General features: G+C 37.6%; 4 protein-coding genes across 5 annotated transcripts; 2 read left to right on the forward strand and 2 right to left on the reverse strand.

Moving 5' to 3' along the window:
* The first annotated feature begins 3,290 nt into the window (after window positions 1-3,290).
* On the forward strand, window positions 3,291-3,623 carry LOC118743857 (neuropeptide-like protein 30). The gene has a single exon (XM_036476620.1). It carries the CDS (start codon window positions 3,291-3,293, stop codon window positions 3,621-3,623), a length of 333 nt encoding a protein of 110 aa, XP_036332513.1.
* A 720-nt stretch (window positions 3,624-4,343) lies between these two features.
* Window positions 4,344-7,649, reverse strand: LOC118742888 (tyrosine-protein kinase transmembrane receptor Ror2). The gene is made up of 5 exons (XM_036475301.1): window positions 6,755-7,649; window positions 6,408-6,687; window positions 6,082-6,324; window positions 5,563-6,014; window positions 4,344-5,496 (listed from the first exon to the last, which is right to left on the reverse strand). Exons 1-5 carry the CDS (start codon window positions 7,292-7,294, stop codon window positions 4,693-4,695), a joined length of 2,319 nt encoding a protein of 772 aa, XP_036331194.1. The 5' UTR covers window positions 7,295-7,649; the 3' UTR covers window positions 4,344-4,692.
* A 17-nt stretch (window positions 7,650-7,666) lies between these two features.
* On the reverse strand, window positions 7,667-8,927 carry LOC118742890. 2 transcript variants are annotated; one of them, XM_036475307.1, is made up of 3 exons: window positions 8,692-8,927; window positions 8,398-8,484; window positions 7,667-7,782 (listed from the first exon to the last, which is right to left on the reverse strand). In XM_036475307.1, the coding sequence occupies exons 1-3, from the start codon at window positions 8,788-8,790 to the stop codon at window positions 7,750-7,752; spliced, it is 219 nt and encodes a 72-aa protein (XP_036331200.1). In that variant the 5' UTR covers window positions 8,791-8,927; the 3' UTR covers window positions 7,667-7,749. The 2 variants fall into 2 exon arrangements, with proteins under 2 accessions (XP_036331200.1, XP_036331201.1); XM_036475308.1 differs by lacking the exon at window positions 7,667-7,782 and having other exon boundaries at window positions 8,637-8,913.
* A 5,200-nt stretch (window positions 8,928-14,127) lies between these two features.
* On the forward strand, window positions 14,128-20,609 carry LOC118742887 (tripeptidyl-peptidase 2). The gene is made up of 18 exons (XM_036475300.1): window positions 14,128-14,585; window positions 14,672-14,806; window positions 15,189-15,387; window positions 15,451-15,620; window positions 15,676-15,808; window positions 15,870-16,113; window positions 16,614-16,744; window positions 16,814-17,047; window positions 17,118-17,307; window positions 17,365-17,486; window positions 17,550-17,706; window positions 17,787-17,989; window positions 18,069-18,232; window positions 18,304-18,415; window positions 18,508-19,485; window positions 19,543-19,861; window positions 19,933-20,095; window positions 20,148-20,609. The coding sequence occupies exons 1-18, from the start codon at window positions 14,409-14,411 to the stop codon at window positions 20,355-20,357; spliced, it is 4,041 nt and encodes a 1,346-aa protein (XP_036331193.1). The 5' UTR covers window positions 14,128-14,408; the 3' UTR covers window positions 20,358-20,609.
* The last annotated feature ends 4,294 nt before the right edge of the window (window positions 20,610-24,903 follow it).

The following is a 24,903-nucleotide window of genomic DNA, read 5'->3' on the forward strand; positions in this document are numbered from 1 at the left end:
AATGCAAAGAAATTTGATGCAGTACATATTAAATATAAATTTTATTAAATAGTTAATGATTATCTTGAAAATTGATTATAAATTAAGATGTAAATAAATGATAAAAATTAAAAAAAAAATACTGAAAATGTGACGTCTACGTCATGATTAAATCACCCTTTCTTAAATCATCCCGAGTTTATTTAGTTTAAGAAATAAGGATATAGGATATGCTCTACAGATTCCTCTAGCCGACATTAGATCACCGCAGAAAGCGCCAACGCAGCAGCAATATCTGTTCACCAGTAAGTGCTACTGCCAGCTGGCGTCCGTCTTACATAAATGCGCAGCTAAAAATCCCCCTCCCAGTAACGGGTTGTGAGCTGGGCTTGGCATCCGACACGTTTAAAACAAATCAAGTTACTTGACTAAATAAACAACGTAAACTAAACATGGAATACGCTTTACGGATAAGTATCTGGAATGCTCGGGCAGTCTGTAGGAAATGTAACTCTATTCAACCAGTGGATCTCCTGTTGGCAGTGTATGTAATAATTTGGAAATAGGATCACTTATGAGTAGGTTAAAGACTCCCAAGGCACCGATACATTGTGAAGCTTTAAAACTCTCGGGTGTTACTGTCTTTCAGTTACAACTTCATCTGCACCGAAAAAGATCTCCAGATTACGCAATAATTAAACCATCGCCACCGAATCCACCACGAGCCACTTCCCGTTATTGTTTGATAGGCTCGAACGCCAATGGTGGTGGTGCGAATTATAAACCTGACGGGCAGTACGGGACACTTTAGCTATCACAGGGCACTTTAGCCATTAATACTCTATTCGTATTACCAAGACCTCGGAAGGATAGTCACATTGTCGGAATATAGGGAGGCGTACCTTGCACAGAAAGCACACAAAATCACCTCAAAGCTGGTGTCAGACTGCATTCAGCTTTTAGTACTCATCACAGGCAGGAACAATACATCATTTGTGTATACGTCAATAAACGAGGTTCCCGTAACCAAATATAGCTTTTTTACGTTAGATTGTTCTTGATAGCAGCGGTTAGGTGCCCTATGCCTCCCTCTAAATATTCTAATCCAATCTAATCGATTTCAACCCGCAAAGGCGGCTATTTCCTCGGTCTGGAGCTGTCCTTGATGCGCTTAACGTTGAGTGGGCTGTTAGTTTGACGTGGTATTTGGCAGTGCCCATCCCTACTCTTTACGTACTCGAGAACCAATGTAGACTTTATGCAATGGGAAAAAATATTTTCATTGGAACATACATATGTACTGCGATCTCTGATCTTGGACCAGAGACGCCGGTACAAATGTCATCTGTGTACCAAATTAGAGGCTACCTTACCTTATTTCCCATCTCTATTTTAAATGTCCCTTCGAAGCTGATAATTCTACTGATATCATTCCCTGGGAATTGAGTTAGGGGTAGCTGAGCGGTGAGCGATTCTATATTCTGAGATCATACCACTTCCTCTCTTCCTTTGGTGAAGTTTTTCTGGGATAGTTTGGCTGCCTGATCTATGCTGATATGCACGCCCATGCAAGACATAGTTTCGTGAATGAGCACCTCAAAGTCACTAAGTCGGGTCTCGAGCCGCAGGCCAGCGAGGTCTGCAGTTCTAAGACCTTCCTTTCAGACATCTACATACCATTAGTGCGCTTGTGGCTCTGGATGTCATCATGTCGACCTAGAACATGCACATGCCTTTTCTTTGATATCTTTAGTGCCCCTTAGATTATATCACAGAGGGTGTTCGCAAATATTCCTATCGTTATTATGACTATGATTACCTGGGCACCGGATTCCAGCGTCTGATAGCGTTTTCAGGAGTTCATCTAGTACCAAGTTCTAAAGGATAGGGATAATACCGCCCCCTTGATGTGGACACACCTTTGTGGTTTTATCTATATGTAACTGTGCCTTAATGTGGTCTCTGATATTCTTGTTGGTAGCAGAGCTTCTATCTACCTACGAATAGGTACTTATCCGCCACAGAGAACAACCTCCCCGTAGTCCAACGCACTTTAGATTTCTGTCGTTTGGATCTTGCTGCCCTATACGCATGTTGGCTACAGTGTAGCAAGCTAACTTTCAGAGTGTTTGACCAGATTTCATGAAAAAATCATTTTCTTCATCGCTTTTAGTAAAAAAGAATTTAAACTAATTGGTCTGAAGAATTTGGCTAAGAAGTAAACCTTTATTCGTACCATGGGTATATATGTTACCCTGGATCTTTTCCATACTGTTGGGATGTCGGCTAGGGCTAGGTAGGCTAGGACTAGACGCTATCCCTTCTGTAATAGTAAATTTCGTTCATTCCTGGAGATTTGTGCCAATCATATGAGCACAGTGTCTACCTTATTCTGACTAGCGAATAGCAAAGCCCCAATCGGATGGCCTTGGCTTGGATGTGCGACCAGTTCCCCCCATAGTCTGGTTGGATGAATCCGGGAAATCTCTAGATAATAGGGTGTGTGCTCTTTCTATTTCGCTTCCGTCCAGCAGCTTTATGCAGATTTGCTGGTCAGCCCGTTAGTCATACCACGGGGATTGGAGCAGAATGGAGTTTAAGGGGAAGAAAGTGTGTGGAGCCGTGAAGGCTATTTGTGCGGTCTGTGGAAGCGAATTACTTGGGGCTATACGCCGTTAGGTTCATCATCTTAAAGATCTAGGCTCGAATCGTAACATCCGTTCACGGATCGAAAACCGTACGAAAGAAATTTACGTGATACGTCAGTCATATAAGCTGTATAGGATAAAGAGTACGTTCACGGATGTCATAATCCGAGAAAAATGTTTTACGTGACGAATAATACTATATCGTATGTGACGATTCGAGCCCAGGTTTGGTCATAGGTTTTCAGGTATACCCAGGACGTGGTATTGTTTCTCATATGGTAATTCCCTGCGAAGATTTTAGAAATTAAATAGACCACTGACACATTTGTGCAAAATAGTGCGATTTGGGTTAACGAGGGTACACTTATTATTTAAACAACTAAGTAAAAGGGGAATACCATCAAAATATTACATTTCATAGCTAATTGATAAAAGCTAAATATTAAAACGTGCATAAATAGAATATTAATAAAGAAATGAGAGAGAACGAAAGAAAATATCATAAGCAATGCATTTGCGCTTCAATCAAAACTCAACCGCTGCCACTTACTTGCAATTAGAATGCTTGTCCTAATTAATTGGTCAGAAAACATTTTTTGAGCCTAAGATGCGGCTTATTATGGCTAATATATTCAGTCTTAAACGAATTGTTGCAATTTCAAGATGATTAAACTACCAGTACTGCTGATCATCGGTATTTTGTTGGCGTGCGGTGCTTTCGAATGGGCAGAAGCTAGAGGTGGCGGAGGACACGGTGGTGGTGGTGGTGGTCGTGGTGGATTTGGCGGAGGAAGAGGTGGATTTGGCGGGGGAAGAGGTGGCTTTGGGCGAGGATTTGGTCCCGGTCGTGGGTTTGGTCCTGGATTCGGTAGAGGTTTTGGACGCGGCAGGGGTCCTGGTTTTGGACCTATTGTCTACGGTGGAGTTGGTGTGGCAACATTTGTGCCTTACGTACGTCCATATTGCCCATACTATATGTGGCCGTGTTACTATTGAATGGAAAAAATTCTATAAAACGTGATTTAAAACAGAAAATAACAGAAACCAAATTACTAATTTATAACATAGCCATACAAAATTTTGTTTTTTTTTTCATTTTTTATTCAATAAGAAACTACATGTATGTGTTTAAACTTGATACATTTCTTTCAACATTTAGTACGAAAATTTGTATTCCTTTTATTTATTACACAATTATTAGTTATTTGTTTTACAATACGTGATAATATGAATGTATACATGTAAGTATTTATGCTCGCCTTTATATTATGTACAGTGTAAATATTTTCAAAATACAAACTTATTTTTTTAATAAATAAATGCGAAATATTGTACTTATGTAAATTAATCTTTTATTGTAAAGGTGAATCAATTCACATTAATCTCAATATTTCCGCTAGATATGATGGCCATATTTGAACGTATGTATGCATTCCAGTTACATATGGACATCACCATTAGTACATAGTAAATTGTCAGTATGATTCGTTGAGTAAGATAACGCAGACTACTGCTTTTCGATGATTGGAACGCCTTTGAGAAAGAATTTTTTTTTTATAAAATAAAAGTTGTGTATGTTTTATGGTTACTAATTTAGTGGCTACCACTTTTTAGATACGTTTCGATTGCGAACCTGACTTATAATACGTTACTGAGTATAATCATTGTAAAAAATAAAAATAAAATAAGGAAACTTGTACAGTTCAGCTACTTATTTATAACACACAGAACTACTAAAATTATTGCCTGAACACAACATTTCTGAGATATTATTAGTAAGTATGTAAGTATGCATTTTATTAATATAATGGCTGCTTAATTTGTGCGTCGTGCTTATTGTTATAATACAATATATCAAATACGTATGTACGTATACGTTTTTTTCAGAAAAATATTGCTACTTTCAAACTATTCTCAAATTAACCACTGCTGAGTGTTTTTGAACGGAAGTGTTTTTACTTTTAAGTACAAAATTTGCTTACATATGCATATGCCCAGTTGGAAGTAAGTACTCTCGTTTACATTTTTTCATTTCACTTTCTTTTTTGCTTAACCCCTTGCCACACTACATCATTGTCTTGCATTCATATTCCACTAGGCTGTGTTGTATGCAATGATTAATTTCTGCAAAACTAGGACGTTCGTTAGGTTTACGATTCCAGCAACGCCGCATTAAAGCATAAACCGATAATGGCGTATTATCCGGACAGCTAAGTACATTGCCTTCCTTGATAAACTTAATCACCTCTTCGTGTGTCAGCCCAAAGTAAGGTTGAAGAGCAAAAGAGAAAATCTCCCATAAACAAATGCCATACGCCCAAACATCCGATTCAATGGAAAACTTATTATACAAAATACTTTCGAGCGGCATCCAACGTATCGGTATAACATCGTTCTCATCACCCTTATAGTAGTCCTGCAGATATATTTTATGTGACAAACCAAAATCAGCGATTTTTACTTCCATCTGTTCGTTGATTAGACAATTGCGTGTAGCCAAATCTCGATGTACAAATTTACGTTCTGACAAATAGACCATACCGGCGGCAATTTGAGCTGCAATCTGCAGCAGATGGCCCTCATTCAATTCCTGACGATTTCGTTGTTGTATTTGATGTGTGGCGTAAGGAGAACAAGCGCGCAAAAATTCACTCAAATCGCCAGGTGACATGAATTCGAAGAGCAAACACATGGGACGACCTAGTGCACATACGCCGAGTAGTTTAACAATATTGGGATGATCAAATTCGGCTAGTAGGCAAGCCTCCCGCTCGAAATCCATTTGCATTTGATCACTGGCGTCGTCCTTTAACATCTTCACGGCGACCAGGTAGTCATCATTGCCAGGTACAAGACCAGGTGCTTTAGCCTAAAAAGAATTGAAAAATATACAACTTTCAAAATTTTATCCAACTTCTTTTAACAGAAACACTACCTGAAACACTCTACCGAACGCGCCCTGTCCCAGGGAACGCACATACACGATATCACCGCGTGGATATTCCAGCTTCTCTAATTTGGTATTTAAATTATTTTTTGGTTCTGCTGAGCTATGGACGGTAGCCGTGCTTTTTAAAGTGCCACACTTATTGCTCATCGCCATTGCATTATTCGAACCCAAAGTTTCTCTACTCTCTGCCAAGTTGCATTCACCGCCGCCGCCACGCACTGAAACATTGCACTCGGACGTGGGCACCTGTTGTCGTTGCTGTTGCAGCGAGTACTCCTTGTGTCTCGAAATTTTGTGTACCAGTAAGATAATCAAATGCAGCGCAACGATGCCAACGAAACCGATGCCGGCAAGTAAGAAGATCATTGATGGAGTGAAGAAAGTTTCCATTTTTATGGGTGTGTTAAGATCTTTGGCAGTGAGATCAATGTAGTCGGCTGCATATATGAAAATATGAAGCAGTTATGTACATGTAAAATTTCATCCAATCTCTAATATGCTTACGACAGAGTGGTATATCACAATGTTGCCAACGCAAAGATTCGTCTAGTGTATAGCACCAGGGATAGGGTTCTTCACCGCCGGCATTGCGGCAGTAATTTTCACCTTCGGCTATTTGTGGAAACACCTGCGGCGGTTGGATATGTTTATGTGGATGTTGTACATCCCAGCGTTGGCAGGGTAAACCTGTTTTCGTAACATTTATGGTACCAAGGTAGTAGCGGCCGTTGCCATTGCGACAATCATCTATCGAAAAAAATAAATTCAAGTTATAGAAAATTAGTCTTCAATAGTATTTAAAGAGCTTAGTTCTATTTATCCCATCTTACAGCTTATTTCATCTTCTTTGATCTCGGTGAGTCCAATATATGAACAATTCGGTTTCTTAGCTGTGGCATTATATCTTGGCAGCACACCGCAGTTGGGCAGTCGAAAATGTCCACGACTCTTTAAAAATATATTTCGCTCCTTCTTTTCTTCAATCAATACCCAGTCATTGTAGCAGAATTGTAGATGAGTTGCCGTGCAGTCCTCATAGCAAAGCGGCACCTTAATTGTGCGTCCATTTTCAGTTTGACAGTGAGGAAAAGCATAGGCGCATAGTATTTTCTGTAACGAAATTAGCGTTTCAATTTCTAAACGTATTACAATGGCTACAACATAACAAAGCACTCACCTCAGCTGCCACACGACATAATCCGGCCAGATCTGCAATTAATTCCTCCCATAAGGCGGTCGTTATCTGCTCATTCTTCCACCCACCCGTTGGGTCTTCACGGCTATACCACACCTGTCCGCTTATATATTGCTTACAAATTTTACCATTGTATGGCGCACAATAGCCCTTTTCCTCGTATTCGTGCTCACGCCATCTCTCAGCATTCACCGCGCTATATTGATGGTGATGATGCTGATGGCGTCCGCCTGCTGTCCCACTATCATCCTCCAATACTGCCTTCAGTGAACTAGTTGCAGCAGCAGTATTGGAGCAGCCGATTGTAAACAAAAATACCGCAGCCACCGCGAGCAAAACAAAAGTCCGAATACGAAAACAGCAACCGCCAATAAAGTAGCCCAAAGCAAAATTGCCGCCTTTGCCACATTTCCGCTTAAGACTAACGCCGCAAGCGCCAACACTACCCACACCAAACGTTGAGCTGCTTCTGGTATTTTCTGTTGGCTGCGCCCCCTTTTGCACAATGCTCGCGTACTTCATCGTTGTGCTTGTCGATGTGTAAAGTGAAAACTAAGTTTTTCACAAGTTTTTACGACACATTTTTAACATTTTTGTTAATAAAAATGTTGTGCACAACTTAGGTAACAAGTTATTGATATTTTTTAGCAATTCTTTTGCTATTTTTCTTTAATATAGTGTAATGAAAAATATCGCAATTATTTTTTCTGTCTTTTGAAGACGCCTTACGAACTGCAAATGACAACTGGGAGGATAATTAATAGTAGGTATTGCTAGGGGTGGTTTTCCACCAAAACAGGGATGTTTTACACTGCGCAAAGGACTACGAAAAAAGGACGAAAATTATTTACGGCAACAGCTGACTTTATGTTAGAAGATAAGTTAAGAAAAATGTAGGTTGGCTTTACATATTTTATTACATATTATTCGTTTACATTACACTAGATACGTGATTAAATTGAATATTTACACGGCATTTATTTATCTTCATCTGGAATGGTTTCCAAGCCCTGGTGGATTAAAAAAAAATTATTTTGATTAAAATCACTTCTGAAAGGATAATCATGCCTATTTCGGTATCCGACGGATGTCATCCGCATGGATCTAGTCCTATTCGCACTGTCATAAAAAGCGAATGTGAAGGATAAGATTCGTGCGAATAAGAACCGTCGGACCGTAATAGGCATGAATATGTATGTACATATTTTAAGATTTTAAATAGTTTAATCAGAGAAATGCAAGCATCAGTTTGAGTTTTCAGGTTTATAAATCAAACTGTGAGCTTTTCAACTGAAATGGAGGGATAAATTTCTAACACGGGAAAGTATTTGTGCATATACTACGTACATATGTACATATGAGTTGGATCGTATGCTAGGTGACTTCCTTTTCTTATGAACTTATGAAAGCCAATACCACGGATAATCGCACTAACTAGATGGCAAACTTTCAGCACAAAAAAGACACAAAGCTTAACAAATATCAAGTAAGGCAATTAATATAGCCAAAATACTTCCATAAACTAGAGTTCAACAGCTCCATAACATAAATTTCTATACAAGTTTTTGTCTTGTTTATAAACAAGCACTCGTCGAAATACTACTTTCCAACTAGTTGATACTCACATTCTGAATGTACGGATTGTTGGTTAGTCTGCTGTCACGTTGGTACAATACTCGGTCGAAACGCTGATCCATATTGCGGCGATAGGACTGTTTAAAAGTGTAAAAAGAACAAAAATTATTACTAAAATATATAGATGTCGACAGATGATATTGTTAAGTAAAGCGCAATATACGTTTTAACATATTTATATTGGAAATAAAGATGCTTAAAAAATGTGAAGCTCTGAGAACCAGCTCACGATTATATAAGCTGACCATTTCGTCCGATGTGTGTCTCAACCAACGTCTACTTACATTGCCCAGAGTCAACTTGTTTAGGCCCCACATAGCGTATACGGGGACTGAGAGCACGACGGTAATAATACCAGCTGAAGGTAAGATTTCATACCACATTTTTTATTAAATTTGGTAGAATTTCAACTATATAAAATGGAGTAATATCACCGAAATCTCGAGCACCGATACAATCAGAATTTGACCAATTCCCTGACAGCGAGTAATGGAGGTGACAGTTGAATCAGCTGTTAGCTGTCAAGAGCGAAACAGATGCGCTGCGAGAAAGCGAAAACCGACGGCGTCAATTAATTTCGGAGCTAAAACCATGAACCAACTAGTCGTTGGTTCATGAGCTAAAACCAGTCGAGTAACCGTATCTTAAAATAACCGTTAAAAACTTCTTTAATAGGGACAGTACACGGATTGTAGAAAAAATGTATGCTGTTTTATTTAACACACAAACAATTGTAGAAGTTTGTAGATTTTTTAGAATAAACAATATTAGATTTTTTTCTCATATAGGATAAAGCAATGATAATTCATAAAAGGTGGTGATACCAGAGCAGCTATATTTTCGCCTCGGTGGTTCTTAATGCCCAAATGATGTGCTTGTTACAATTTTTACAGGTTATTTGCGTAAAATTTTACAGTTTAATGTTTATTTTTTATTCGCTTTGGGATAAATTGTATTTTTGAATAAAACAGCGAAAAATGTAATACACGTTAACTTGATTCGAATCGAACTAAATAAAATGGCAGCCGTTTTCTCTCCAATAAAATTTTAATTGAAATACGATTGCCTACCGAATTCCGTAGTCCGAAAAAGATATTTCGAATCGAATCTCATTCGATTACGAATGCCTTGATTCCTGTATTAGTTTAATAGGAGGCACAAACAATTACTCGGAAATATCGGATTTGAAATTACTGAAGTTTGAGCGTCCCAACCAAAGGTATTGAAAACCAAAAGATTTACATAAACACCTGATAGGGATGCAATTTCACTTTTATACGTATTGGTTATGATCAGGGGGTCAATTCTCATTCTGCGTTATAATGAAGTAAAAAAATAAAACTTTAGCACCACATTTATTTCGGTATTAATATTTGAAAACACTTCACGATAACGCAGAACGGTAATTGACTCCCAGAGTTTACTTTTCATTTCCATGACATAATATATACTTATGTTTATTTAAATCTCCCTGCTTTGTTTCCAGAAAATATTGGTTGGTAAAAAAAAAAAATATAATATAGCTAAAGAACGTAGACAATCTACGTTCATTGATATAGCTAAAGTTGGTAAATCTACTAATAAAGTGCTAAGGCCCGTGCATTGAATAGGACTCTTCTAATAGGACATGTTACTTGGTGACTCGGTATTCGGTGGTTTATCTCCATTTATTTTGTGTTCGTAGACAATTCTTTTACCGGTTTACCGAATACCATTCGGATTCGGTATTTATACCAAAATGCCTAGAGTATGAGAACGAATTATTTTTTTCCTTTTTCCTGCTAAGTTAATTTAGTTTTATAGCAAGGCAAATATTAGATTAAAAAAAAGATGTTCGGTATGTTTTGCCAACTGCTATATTAGAATCCGAATATATATATACTAGAGACATAGGATCGACTTTGTGCTCACGTAGCTATTCGGGTTCAGATATACAATTTTCGTAGATTTTACAAAAATCGACGGTATGATTTATTGAGCAATATGCAGCTGGGATTCGGATGATTAACCGGTACTAGTTAATACACATGTAGTTATGTTCATATAAAGAACTCCAATACAAAAATATTAATTTATTATTATATTTTTTGGGGGTTTTCAAACCGTTATGTTTTTTCAAATAAAATTTTAAAGAAATTCTTGAAATATTGGTTGAGAAAAATATTTCGATTTAAAACCCTTGCTCTCTTTCATGCTCTTGCTTTAGCGGTGTGACATTTGTTTTAAGTAGATTGCATGAATTTCCAATTTCACCTATCACCGGCCGCAGTTTGGAAACAGTTTTGCCATTTTACCCGTTTTCCAGCTAGATTGAGCCGGTTGCGAATAAAGAGAAAACTAAGTTTAGCCGGCAGTATATTTGTTTGCCGCTTTAACAAAAAAAAAAGGCCGTTTTAGCCGATTTTGCTATTTGCAATATTTTTTTTAAATGTATATATATGTGTATATGTTTCTATTTTTACAATTTAGGGACCCAAAATCTATTATCTCAGAGAGATTTTTCATGTCGCGCTGTGTAAAATATATACAATCAAATACCGGGCCGATTTCAGTGATTTTTATTTTAAGCACATATACAGTGACCCAAATACAAACTGGGACGTGACATTTTAGCAAGGTTTGGCTATTTTTCTTTAGTTAATTTAATGTTTATTCTTGTTTATTCTTTTTTATGAAAGTATAGCTGATTACTTTAAAAATACTATTTAAATCCGAACTTCATTATTTGTGAAAATATTATGAAAATTTTGCTAATTTTCACCAAAATTTTAGCATAATAATGTAACAATTTAAAGTACCTAGCATTTACCGCTTACTTTTGGAATTTTTTTTTGTTGACGGACGGTATGTCACATTTCTTACATATAAAAAGCTTGTCTAGCATACTTTGTATGTAAAAAAATTCATAACACCGTCATTAGAAAAAATCCCAAAAATCAGTAGTAAGTCCAAATTCGCACCTCATTAAACTAGAATTTAAAAGAATACACAACTGCACACCATAATTTTTACTAAGGTTGCCGACTAAATAGTCAAAAATTTTAGCGAAATTTTGCATTCATTTAATAATTATTTTTACTATGGTGGGATAGTTTTGGCAATCTGCTGTGTGAAATCAAATCTTTTTTGACAGCAGTAAATTTTTGATAACTGCTGATTTATGCGGAGTAAACTAGTTTCATAGCCATAGCTATGACAAATTAAAGTGAAATTTATATTTTAAGAAAACATCTACCATCGTTGGTTGCATTCATCAATTTATTTTATTTTACGAAATATTACACACAGCAGCAATCTTTGCGATTGCCAAAATTTTCTATGCATTTGTTAAAAATTACACTAGCCTCATGAGCTACTGAAATTTTATTCACCTCATACTTGTCAAAAATTTATTTGTCGCGAATTTTTTTACCGATTCACACACGCTTAAGGTAAAATTTTTCACTAGAAAAAAAAACGCCATAAGTTTATAATTCATCTTTTTTTTATATTTATGTAAGTAATACAAACATGACTTCCTTTGTTATAAAAACAATTTAATGAGTTTCTAAGTCTTCAACTTTATTCAAATAAAACATGTTAATATTAGCTGAAGCATTTTATACCATGTTCGGACCGTCATCGAAAACATGTTTTCGTTGCTATAACTGGTTTTCGACCAAAACTTGTGTTTTCGTCCATGTAAAATCTGTCAAATGAAAACCAGTTTTCGCCGAAAACTACTTGAAAACTCACGTTCCACTCATTCCAATCGGTGTCTTCTCTAGTATTTTAGATATGTTTATCGAAGTAGGAGTCATGAACCAAAAATACAAGATCACGTAAGAACGCGACGTTGTATTTGTAACTGGTTTTGAGAAAAAAGTTTGCGAAAGCGGGTTCGTCAGCTGAGCGTTTGTTTACATCACAGGCACCACTATTTTACACTTTTATTCAAGTAAAGAAGAGTTAATTCAACATGACAACACGTTATAAAGCATTTTGTTGCATCATTTTACCTAAATTGTGCGTTTAAAGTGGCTGACAATAATTTTGGCTAATTTTGGTTTTCGTTGTTTTCTTTGCTTTGTTTACTTTTCGCTCGTTTTCCAGTGAATCAAGATGGCGTAGAACCCGCTAAAAAAATCGACTTTTTTCACTCTCTTGTTCTTACGTGATCTTGTGTCTTTCGTTCATGAGTAGGAGTCATATTTTATCATTTCTAAGGGTAAGAACATACTGGAGCGGCGAGCAAAGAGCATCGAGCAAAGCGTCGATTTCAAACGCATATGTTTCAATGGGAAAGCGCATAGTCAAGAGCAAAGCGTACACATGATGCAATAATACAAGGTGGTATCAATTGTGACAGCTCGATTTGACACTGCCTTAGCTCAGTAGAACGAGAAGAAAAACGGGAAGAAATTAAGCCCTATTTGGGGGAAAAATATAAAATTTCACATTTTTTTCTAAACAAAATTTGCTTTTTTATAGTGTATTCGTAATGAAATGAAATAAAATAACATAAAATACCTTTTTAAGAAAAAAAGTGTGTATACTGAGAAAAAATAAAAACATGTTCAACTATATTAATAGGCAAATAATTGTTAAAGAAGTAGCACGGTCTCACCTAAGGCAGTCAATATGGCGGAATTAGAGCGAGAAGTTGCCAACTGATAACAGCTGTATTATTGCATCGTGAAGCGTACATACACATTTGTATTGAAGCTTTGCTCAATGTTAGCTCTTGGCTTTGCTCGTCGCTCCACTATGTTTTGACCCTAATACGTTAGTTGGGATTTATTGTAAATTGGTTGGCGAAATTAAAATATGAACAAAAGAAAAAGGTTGCTAATGATAAGAAAATTAAAGACAAAGATTTTGATTTTTTTTTTTTTTTTTTTGTAGCAGAACTGTAAACAAATGACGAAAGAAATGTCAACACTAACACTAACAGCCGGTGCGAACAGCTTTCAGCCCACAATCCCAAAAACTCGTTTTCTTTCGTTGTCGGTCATTAGCAGTTTTAGTCGTTTTTTGCCAATTTAGCCCATGAACCAAAAATACATATTCACGCGGGCAGGAGAGTAGCCCGTTAGAATCGCATTTAGAAAAAAAGTTTAAAGATTTTGACATTAGCCGTTTGTTTACATTTCTTCGTTGTTTACAATTTGGTGGTGGCTTTTTACTGCAATTTTCTTCATTTTCGCCTGTGATAACGTGTGTACACATAAGATAAAGAATAATTTAACACAACGGCATGATTTATAGAAGAATTTGCATAATAAAAATGATTATTCATGCGTTCAACAATTTCGCGGTTTTCTCTGTTCTCGCCGTTGTTTACTGCTTACAACAAAGATCACGTCGAGATTTCGGCAGCTATAAAATAACTTTTTTCTTTCTTTATTTCCCGCGTGATCTTGTGTCTTTCGTTCATGAATTTATGCCTGGGTTATAATGGAAGTAACGGAACGGAGTGAACTTTCACTTAAAATTAATTAATTTTATCTATTGTATGGGAAATGAATGCAAATGGTTATAATGCACATAAACGTAACGTAAAACGGAACAATCTAAAATCAATAGATTCCTACGAATTCGCTGCGATTTGTTACGATTCGCCCCGTCCATTATAACCAAGGCATTAGCCGGTCCCTCTAAGTTCTGGCAACACTGTTTGGAAACGGCATGTTACAAAAACAACAAGCACAAAACCAACAAAAGTGACAGTTCCCACGGTGACAATTGCATTTCATCGTTCCTTCCAAAGACGGTAGAAAAAATTGTTGATCGGTCTTTTCGGGCAGGCAGTTTTTCGCAATTAGTTTTAATTTGTAAAAATCAATTATTTTGTGCTTTCTTCTATAAAGTTCAGCGTAGAAGAGCCATAAAAGCAACTCCAAGCTCGAGAAAAATTTGCCAGAGCCTGCTCACGACTCGAAGATACGTAACGATTAGTACCGTTGTAGGCCAACAGCAAATTAAAGTGGAAAAGGAGGATCAGGAGCAGCTGCAAAAAATAATGGCGAGCAATAATAACAGCGGAATAATTGAACCAACTTTTCCGACTGGTGCACTGGTCCCCAAAGCGGAAACTGGTGTTATAAACTTTTTACAAAAGTATCCTGAATATGATGGGCGTGACGCGGTGATCGCTATTTTCGATTCCGGTGTAGATCCGCGTGCCACAGGCCTGGAGGTAAGACTTTTTGATGTTCTTGTAGGTTATGGACAAGTGGCTTCACTTGGTCGTGGAAATGTTTTCTAATTTTATTTTCCTGCCAGACGCTATGTGATGGAAAAACAGTTAAGGTGATCGAACGTTTTGACTGCACTGGTTGCGGTGACGTGGACGTGTCAAAAAAAGTAACCGCGAACGACAAAGGTTTCATCACCGGAATTTCGGGTCGCCAACTTAAGGTAAACACAAAAGTTTATAACCGGCTTAGCAAGACCATAAAAGAAGTATCTTAAAGTATTACATATTATAATTTACAAGCCATAAATGATTAAGAATTGGACTCAAATAGTATGCGCTAGCATTAAGACCATACAAATTCAACAAATGATTGAGGTTTTGAACTAATTGCTTAAAGTATGAGTTAAAGTGCAAATCATCATAATTATGATTATACAGTTTTTATATTAGCAATGCATTAATATCTGAATTGCAAGCATACGCAATTAATATTGTACTTCTTTGTTTTGTTTATTTACACTTAACATTAACAAACAAATATTCATACATAAATAGATATGTAAGTGTAATTCGTTTCTTTATCTAATCTTTAATCTATTGTAGTTGACACCTCAAATGACTGCTTCAAATACTGCCAATGGCGAGTATCGCATAGGTTTGAAAAATTTCTATGACTTGTGCCCATTTAAGGTGAGGGAAAATATAATAAACTTTAACAAAACCAAGGAATGGGATGGGCCCAATAAACTTGCCGCCGCTGCAACTTCACGTAAATTGATCGAATTCGAAGCTCAAAACTCAGGTGATTGTCGTAAATTAAATATTTGTTAATTTTTATCATGATTTTTTGTTAATTTTTTTACAGACTTATCAAAACTGAGTTGGGATAAAAAATTGATAAAAGAAGATTTAGACAACACCTTAGAAATGCTAAACAGTTATGATAAGCTTTACAAAGACATCAAAACTACGTATGATTGTATATTGTATCAAACTGCAAATGGCTGGCAAGCGGTAATCGATACCACAGAGAAGGTAATTAATAACAGTCTTATAACACATTATTGTATTAACTATATTAGTTGCTTAGGGTGATCTTGAAAATGCGCTGCACATTGGCGAGTACGCAAAGACGCATGAGATTAAAAATGTAGATAATTTCTTCTCAATTTCCATCAATGTGCACGACAGTGGGGATCTGCTGGAGGTTGTGGGCATGTGTTGTAAGTTACGGGAATTATTTTATGAAGGACATTATTAACCTCTGCTTATAAATGATTTCAGCATCACATGGCACTCATGTTGCTTCCATTGCTAGTGGCAATCATGCTTCCAAAGATGTGGATGGTGTAGCGCCGAACGCGCGTATTGTTTCGCTTACAATTGGTGATGGACGGTTGGGGTCTATGGAGACTGGCACAGCACTAGTTCGGGCCATGATGAAAGTAATGGAATTATGTCGATCTGGCACCAAAATCGACGTCATCAATATGAGTTATGGCGAGCATGCACATTGGTCGAATGCTGGGTAAGTCAACTGTATGAATTTTTTTTAAGTATTAATTTTTTATCATATTTAATTAATATTAAATTTCAAAATTGTACAAAAACGAATCTACTTTGAAATTGAATTGCACAAAATAATTAAAATATGAAATGACGTGAAATGAATTTAACATGAAAGCCCTTTGGTTGTTGATAAGAAACGTAAAAAGAAACGGAAGGCCTATATGAGGTAAAATATATCCCCGTTTGTTTAATAATTAGTTATATAAGCAGACTTTGATAAACATTTTATACATTTGTGAATAACAATGCATTTGTGCGTATCCACAAAATTACTAAACAAAAAATTTCAAAGTAAATTCAGTTAATAATTCCTAAAATTGGTTATTTCTTGCATTGGCTAGCTATGTATAAATATTTGTAAGTTCTAACATTTGGATTTCATTTGCTGTTTTAAATGTTACATTAACGAAATGGTAACAAAAAATAATGATTTTCAATTCTTTTATTTGTAATTTTCAGTCGTATTGGGGAATTGATGAGTGAGGTGGTAAATAAATACGGCGTTGTATGGGTAGCTTCTGCTGGCAATCATGGCCCTGCCCTTTGCACGGTGGGCACGCCACCAGATATAAGCCAGCCCAGCTGCATTGGTATGTAAAACATAATAAATCCTAGAAATATATTTGATACACATTTTTATTTAAAATTATGCTAAATAGGTGTTGGGGCTTACGTCTCGCCACAAATGATGGAGGCGGAATATGTAATGCGCGAAAAGCTGCCTGGCAATGTTTACACTTGGACATCGCGCGATCCCTGTATTGATGGTGGTCAAGGTGTAACAGTGTGTGCGCCTGGTGGTGCTATTACATCAGTACCGCAATTTACTATGAGTAAATCGCAGTTGATGAATGGCACCAGCATGGCAGCACCGCATGTTGCCGGCGCGATAGGTAGGTAGACTGTTAAAGGCTTAAAATTGATGTGGCATACTTACATATCTATTTTTGTTTCTATGCGTAGCCCTTTTAATATCTGGTCTCAAACAAAAAGGTATTAAATATTCTCCATACAGCATTAAGCGCGCAATAACAAACACTGCCACCAAGCTTGGCTATGTTGACCCATTTGCACAAGGCAGCGGTTTGTTGAACGTAGAAAAGGCGTTTGAGTATTTGACACAACATGATAATGCCATTGAGAATATGTTGAGGTAAGACGATAGTCCTTTTGTATAAATCACTATTTAAAATGTTCCAAATAATTACAGATTTGCCGTGCGTTGTAGTGCACAAAATGCCAAGGGCATACACTTACGACAGGGCGTGCTGAAGAAGCCAATCGAATGTGATGTTAGTATTGAGCCAGTTTTCTTCAACGAACTCGAAACTGGTTAGTTAAATATAAAAAATTTGAATATTTAATAGCAGTATAATAATTTCTTCATTCATTTAGAACCACAACAAAAGTTCAGTTTTAATGTACGTTTGAATCTGGTCTCCTCGAAGCCATTCGTGCAATGCGGTGCTTACTTGGATTTAAGCTATTCGTCGCGTTCGATGTCGGTAAAGATCGATCCTACTGGACTACAGCCTGGCGTTCATACGGCAATGTGAGTGTGGAGCGGAGTGGTTCGCTAAAAACGGATAGTCTCTGCATTTGATTTTTCTTTTTCCTGTTTTATTTTAACAGTATATCTGCATACGACTCAAACTGCGTACAGAAAGGAGCTCTTTTCGAAATACCAGTCACTGTAGTGCAACCACATACCGTCAATTGCAGCGAGTCGCGCACCTTTCATTGTTCATCCGCTAAGAACGATGGTAGCATAGAGTTCCAACCTAATACTATACAAAGAGATTTTATTTTGGTGCCAAATAATGCAACGTGGGCCGGTAAGTCAAAATATTCACGTTTACCCATACTAATTTGCTGACTAACGACTTCTCATATTTTTGTTGTTCTCTGGTACAGTGCTCAAAATGCGTTCGACTGACAAAAATCGTGAAAATGACGTTGGCAGATTCTTTGTACACACAATGCAAATATTGCCAAAATCATCATGTCGCATGTTAGAGACTATGAAAATTTTGGCCGTGAATTCGGAAAACGAGACCACTTTGCATTTTCCCGTTGAGGTAAAGAATAGCTATTAAATATTGTTTTTTAGATATATTTTAAACCATCGATAAACGTTTAATCTCAACAGGAGAACAATATTCTAGAGCTTTGCATTGCAAAATATTGGTCCAACTATGGCACAACGCATATCAAATATAGTTTAGAATTTCATGGCATAAAAGCAATCAATTCAAGTCCATGTACGTAAAAAATATATCTTCTTAGTTCCTCAGTCTAATTTTGATTATTATATTATATTTCATGTACGCTTTTATGCCATTCATAACTTTAGACATGATGCAGGCAGCACGTGGCCTTCACAAGCTGGATTTTGTTGCATTAAATAGCGAGGATTTGCAACCACAAGTTCAGCTAAAGACTGCCGCTGTGGTGCTGCGACCCAGCGAAGCCCGCATTTCGCCGCTCAGTCCAACTCGCGATGTCATACCCGAAGGTCGCCAAATATATCAAAATCTCCTAACGTATACGCTCCAAGTTCCCAAGGCACAAGAAATTGCACTATATGCACCCATTTTCAATGCATTGCTCTACGAGGCCGAATTTGAATCACAGCTTTGGATGATGTTTGACTCCAATAAGGCGGTAGTTGCTTGCGGAGATGCACATTCGCATAAAGTTTTTACGAAATTTGAGAAGGGCGAGTATACGATTAAATTGCAAATACGCCACGAAAAGCGCGATCTGCTGGAAAAAGTATCAGAGGCTAATATGGTAGCACTGTTCAGGTTTGCTAACGCAATCACTCTGGACTTCTACGACCATTTCAATAACTGTCTGGTCGGCAGACGTAAATTCACCAGCTGTATTGTGAAGGACAATCCACCCAAGGTGCTGTATGTTGCCCCGTTGCCACAGGAGAAGTTGACAAAGGCCAATTTGCCTGCGAGTAGCGCTTGGTTGGGCGGTACCATTACATTCGCCAAAGATGAGGCAGTACGTCGTATTGACGCACATGAATTTACATATTTACTAAATCCACCAGAAAAGAAGAACGGCAATGGCGGCAATTCCGGAAGTGGCAGTGGGACGGCAAACGCATCTAAGTCGAAAACGAATGTCTCAATTGCGAGCACATCTACAACCACCACGACAAACTCAACAACAGCTACAACAGGGGCTAATTCCGCCGCTTCCGGTGATGGTGCTGCTAAAGTTAGTACTGATGGTGCTGCATCGCCCAAGAAGTCGGCTGCCGACGAGTATGCCGAAGGCTTACGCGACTACCAGTGCATGATGATCACCAAATCCGGTAAGTGTTCTTGAAATTCGATGTTAGAGCACTTTGAAACATTTTCCTTGCTTACAGAGGTAGGCAAAGCTGAAGACATTTACGATGAGGTGATTGCTGCGCATCCCAAACATTTGGTAGCACACGTATTGTTCATGCAAAATATCGATGCAAATGAATATAAGCCACTTTTGCCGCTTACCTTTGCCAAAATGGTCAATACAAATGTGGATGCCGATAGCCACAAGGAGGAAATGGTAAGGATACGTACTGCATTGGAACGCGTTGCACAGCTGGGCGGTTTCGTCGTAAGTGACATGGCTGATGAATATGACGCTTTATTCGCATATTATGGTCTCAAAAATGATACCCGTCCAGATGCCAGTAAAATCAAGACGTAAGTTGATTGCAATTTTGCATTTTGGTAATACGTAACTATTATTTGAATTTACAAATTCCCAAATATAGCAATATGGACAAGAAAAAGGCAAATTTGTTGGAAGCTCTAGCCAGAAGGGGTGTGGCCAAAATTAAGATAAGCATTATCGATGGCAACATGAAGGATCACTTGGAAGAGTTCAGTGAAATTTATGTTGAAATTTCCAAGCTGGCTGACCCCACTGACTCAAAGGTAAAGTAGAAAGAAGATTGAATAAGAATAATTATAAATTTTTTTATTACAGGTCATCAATTTTACACTCTGGCATGCGTTTGCAAATTCGCAATATGGTCGCATGTATAAAATACTGCAAAAAATGTACGATGACAAACGTCAACGTGATATACTAGAAGAGTTAAATTTGGTGGCAGGTGCTTTAGAATTCGGGCATCTACAGACAGCCATACAGCGTATGACTGTAACAGCATATCCGAATGGCTTCCGTATATTCTAATTATTGTAATTAATCCTAAATTAGAAGGAAAATACACTGGTTAGCAAAACGAAGAGAACGCACATCATAAGCAAGGATGTTTAACAAATCTAAGACATTATCTACTTATATATATATAGTTCATTTGTTTTCTCTATAACATCTGTATGTAAGATTATCTTTCTTTAGAAAGTGTGTATTAAGTTTTTTTGTTTAAATTGTTCTTCGGCACTTGTATTGTAATTGTGAAATTTAGCTCAAAACATTGTAAACTCTTCAGCGAGTAAAACAAGGTAAAATTAAAAAATAAAACTTTTTATTACACAATTTATGTGCTTATTATTATAGTACATTCGGCTGGGACGCGAAATAGTTTGTATGCTATTTCGAATAAAGTTTTCTCCCGGAAGAATTCAATAAATGCGGGTGTGTTCAGAAATGCATCAAGCCAAAGCATCAGTCTCTTTTAATTCTAAACTATAATTGATGGAAATGGCAAATATGCGCCACCGTGCAACAAATGCTGAATTGGAACTTAGTTGCATAAATAAGAAATTTCCATCAATTATAGTTTAGAAGTAAAAGAGATTGATGCATTTCTGAACGCACCCACTATTACTTTTTATGAGCATCTAGTGCTACGCGAAAATGTTGGCGACTTGTGCCTCCATCAAGCGTTCGGGGACCAAATTTGTGACAATCAGTTGCTCATCACTGACAAATCACAAGCAAATACACATTTTTACGGCGTAATTTCTGCAGCATTTCAGAAGATTTTCAATTGAGCATCAGCAACGCTATCAAGAAAGCATACAAAATTGCGGTAATTGTAACGTAGCTCGAGCACACCCCCATTTTTCGCACTTACTCGTTTTTGGGGTGTGGCCATGGTACAATAATTACAGGTATTGTCTTCCCAGAGAGCGCATATTCCGATCTGCCTTATTTGAAAAACATCATTGTTGCCCACAATAAAATGTTTACTGCTAGGGAAAAGGGATATTTCTTTACCCCATATATCATATATGTACACATATTTGTTTTTAACAAACCTTTGCAAAAGCCAAAAATCATTTCTAAGTAAATACATTCAAGATTTGTATGGCTCACTTCATTTCAAACGTTTTTTTGGCGTCCAGCAATGCAAGGAAAGCTCAACGTCGAAAAGCTGCAATAAGAGCAGTCGGCCAATTTATTCGCCAATCAACTCACACCTGCTCTCAGAAACCACTTTTCAACAAAGAACCAAGCGAGCACTGGAACCACATTTTCCGCTCATTACGTGCGGCTGCCAGTCGAAATAACTGGTATGAACAGGAATGCCCCGGAAGGTGCAGAGGAAAAATATACCACCTCTGGGCCAACGCTGTTATAGGGAGCTGAAGAGGAGAGCGAGGAGTATTTGCCGCCATAAGAAGTGAGCGGCCGAAAAACGTGAATGCAAAGAGCTTGAAATGATGCCAAGAGGACAAACGCCAGAGAGTAACACGATGGTTTTAAAACCAGGGCAAACTCCTGCAAGAACAACCATGGAGACTTAGTTACCGATGTCCAGAAGGTATTTAAATTATACTGGGAAGAGTTTTACACTTTATCGAATGGCAGCAGCACTTAAGGTAGTGGAGAAGACACACTCGGGCCCCAGTCGATTCTGACGGAGTCAGATGTCCCACCTCCTGACTATGACTAGGTTCGAGTAGCGATTACGCAGCTGAAAAACAACAAAGCTGTTGGGAGCATACGGCCTGCCATCCCAACAATTCCACTTCGATCGCGAGGTGTTGATAAGGTGCATGCATCAACTCTTATGTCGAATATGGTCAAATGAACGCTTGCCCGAAAACTGGAATTTAAGTTTGCTCTGCCCAATCCACAGCAAAGGTACAGGTTACAAGGCCTTATCGTGCATATTTTGGGAAAGACTAAAGTCCATCATAAACGAGGTTATTGGTCCTAATCAGTGTATCTTTAGATTTGGCAAATCCACCACAGACCTAGGGGTTTACTCTGTATTGCTATTCGAAAAGCAAATCATTCGGATTCGAATACTTGACACTATGAATATGTATTAGTCCGTGACGCCTTTCGAACCGTATTGAGTTTCAAATCGCGTTGAGTTTCGAATCGCCAAATCTTGAAAACGACTCGTTGGCTTTATGACGCGATGTCTGATTTTGGTATCCCGTAGAACTAATACGGTTGCGTAAAATGACGTTGAACAATGGCATCGGCTCCGTCCGAATTGGAAAGGACCTCTTTGAGCCGTTTGATACCAAACGAGGTTTCCGACAAGGTGACAAAAACTAGGGCTACGTCTATTCTGCCTTCTCTGAACTACCCTGCAAAACAAAGTTCCTGATATCTTAACGAAATCTGTAGGAGCAAAGAAAATTCTGCAGAAATTCTTTACATATCAGCATTATTTTCATTGCTTTACCGATTTTCTTCCCAAAATTTCGTACAAGAATCAAAGTGTGCACAGTTTATTTCACTTTAGAAAATTCGGCAAAAAATCGGATGAAATCTTTACGAATTCGTATCGAGTATTTCTCTGCAATTCAGAATACTCTGAAAAAATGGTTTGCAGGGTAGATAGGGAAGAAAAACATATGGGTATTGGTCATCAGACAAACAGTCAGGGTAGAACCCCCAAGTGTATTTTTGCCGTGGAAAATTGCCTAAAAAAATTCCGCTCAGTATTGGCGTCAAACTCCGTTTGCTCTATTTGTGTCACAATCAATGCACACAACTAAATTGTATGAGAAGCTCGCCAAAACTCATGTATTATATAAGCGCCAAATATTTATTTAGTTTTATTTTTATTTGCTTTCGAATTTACAAAACAGAGCGCTCCGATAGAAATCGATTCTATGAGCTCTTATTTTCACCTGCGAGATATCTGCAGGTATAACAAGGTTTTCCAAGCATGCGTAATTCTCTTCTATAATCTTGCTGTTCCACAGGACAGTAGAGTTTTTCCGTTCAAACGGCATCATTGATATTGTTACCGTGTTGTTTCCAATTCGTCTAACTTCTTCTTGATACACCCAACACCCGTTGATGTGCCGGGGATAACTGGGGCGTTTAAACCATTGTGCGCTTCTTTGTATGCATACTTAACCGCATCCTTTATTAATTTAGTAATCTAAAAAATTCGTAACCACGTAAACCTCGTAAACTTATTTAATTTTGTATGGAAACCCGATTTATTTACGAGCTGTACGCAGTTACGAGGTATTTACGCGTTTACTTGAATACCCATAATATCTTTTCATGTTCGTGAAAGGTTTAAATCAAAACATAGTTGCAGGTTTTGGAAACATACCGACCCCCCGCACCACCTACCACTAGGGTAGCCAGATATTAGTGGGTGTTAAACTAGGTGTCAGTCAGTGGCGGACCCATGGGTGCTGTTTTAACACCCAAACCCCCTATATACATACTTTTCAAATAAGGACCAAATTAAAACTATAAATACGAGTTTTTCAAATATCTCGACCCCTGTGTCATCATCATTTAATTCATCTAAGCTAAGTTGGAAATTCAAGTATCTAGCTCAACGGAAAGTTGGTTAAAAATTTATTGCAAAATTTCACCTAAACGAACATTCTTACATATGTACATACATAAACATATTGTAAATAAATATACATGGACAAATCAAGTTAAGTAAAAAAAAAATCGTAAATATAATAAAGGCTAATTTAGTTTCAATTGAAATATAAATTCCTCCCGAAAACACACTTCAGTTAACACGATATGTACGCACAAAAACACATCTGTGCTCATTAATGTTTTACGTAATTAAAAATTTAAAACTTTTCTTTAGCAAACGCATTTCATATTTCCGCGCTGTCATTAAAAATCGTAATTATCTTCTCTCTCTCAACCCCCGCACACACTGCTGATAATAAATGCCGCTAGCTGCTTCATGATTTGGTCAATCGCCACTCCTGGTTGCAACTCAGCTCGCTTCATTGGCGGCCCTTTCAATGTTCGCGCCAACTTCGCTTCCGGTTTTCAAAGGCGCACAAAAAGAAAAGTCAAAATAAATGAAGAAAAGGCAATTATTCTTCACCACCACCACCAACCACTCAAAACAGCATACATAAATAATTGTAATGTAATTTTTGAGTAGCATTTTGGCAGCTAATGAAAATTTCTACGAAATCTCATTACCATATGCGATATTTCTCGGCCGCCGCCCGCACACATCTGTGTGGCGGTGCGACTTCTGTGTGCGTAATTAACCGAAAAACCAAGATAAATGATCCAGCAGCGCGATCGCTTGTATGTACAACCAAGCCAATGGTGTGTAGGTACTCAGCACCACTCCTTAGTCCCTTTCGCTGCAATTGCTCTTACTGTTGCTGTTGCTGTTGCTGTTGCTTTTGTTTTTGTCGTGTGTCTGAATTTTTGGGGCACGTGTGGCAATTAAAGCGAAACGTTTCTTGGGTTATGGATACGGGAGTTCGGTCATTGCGTTGATTTCTTCTTTCATGGATGAATAAATTTTTAGTTCATTGGGAAATGTAGGTGCAGCATTTTGTGAGGAACAAAATGTTGC

Source organism: Rhagoletis pomonella, unplaced genomic scaffold (assembly GCF_013731165.1).
Source record: "Rhagoletis pomonella isolate Grant_MI unplaced genomic scaffold, Rhpom_1.0 Rhpom_scaffold_00007, whole genome shotgun sequence".
In the NCBI taxonomy this organism is placed as follows: Eukaryota; Metazoa; Arthropoda; class Insecta; order Diptera; family Tephritidae; genus Rhagoletis; species Rhagoletis pomonella.

What these genes read in the sequence shown, in the direction of transcription:
- LOC118743857 (XM_036476620.1), top strand. Translation starts at nt 3,291, where the DNA reads ATGATTAAACTACCAGTACTGCTGATCATCGGTATTTTGTTGGCGTGC.
- LOC118742888 (XM_036475301.1), bottom strand. Translation starts at nt 7,294, where the DNA reads ATGAAGTACGCGAGCATTGTGCAAAAGGGGGCGCAGCCAACAGAAAAT. An exon ending in CAAAGAAGATGAAATAAGCT is followed by an intron (nt 6,325 to 6,407) that starts GTAAGATGGGAT and finishes TTTTTTCGATAG; the next exon opens with ATGATTGTCGCAATGGCAAC. An exon ending in CGTTCGGTAGAGTGTTTCAG is followed by an intron (nt 5,497 to 5,562) that starts GTAGTGTTTCTG and finishes AATTCTTTTTAG; the next exon opens with GCTAAAGCACCTGGTCTTGT.
- LOC118742890 (XM_036475307.1), bottom strand. Translation starts at nt 8,790, where the DNA reads ATGTGGTATGAAATCTTACCTTCAGCTGGTATTATTACCGTCGTGCTC. An exon ending in ACAAGTTGACTCTGGGCAAT is followed by an intron (nt 8,485 to 8,691) that starts GTAAGTAGACGT and finishes ACTTTTAAACAG; the next exon opens with TCCTATCGCCGCAATATGGA. An exon ending in ACAATCCGTACATTCAGAAT is followed by an intron (nt 7,783 to 8,397) that starts GTGAGTATCAAC and finishes TTAATCCACCAG; the next exon opens with GGCTTGGAAACCATTCCAGA.
- LOC118742887 (XM_036475300.1), top strand. Translation starts at nt 14,409, where the DNA reads ATGGCGAGCAATAATAACAGCGGAATAATTGAACCAACTTTTCCGACT. An exon ending in ATTCGAAGCTCAAAACTCAG is followed by an intron (nt 15,388 to 15,450) that starts GTGATTGTCGTA and finishes ATTTTTTTACAG; the next exon opens with ACTTATCAAAACTGAGTTGG. An exon ending in CATGATGATCACCAAATCCG is followed by an intron (nt 19,486 to 19,542) that starts GTAAGTGTTCTT and finishes CCTTGCTTACAG; the next exon opens with AGGTAGGCAAAGCTGAAGAC.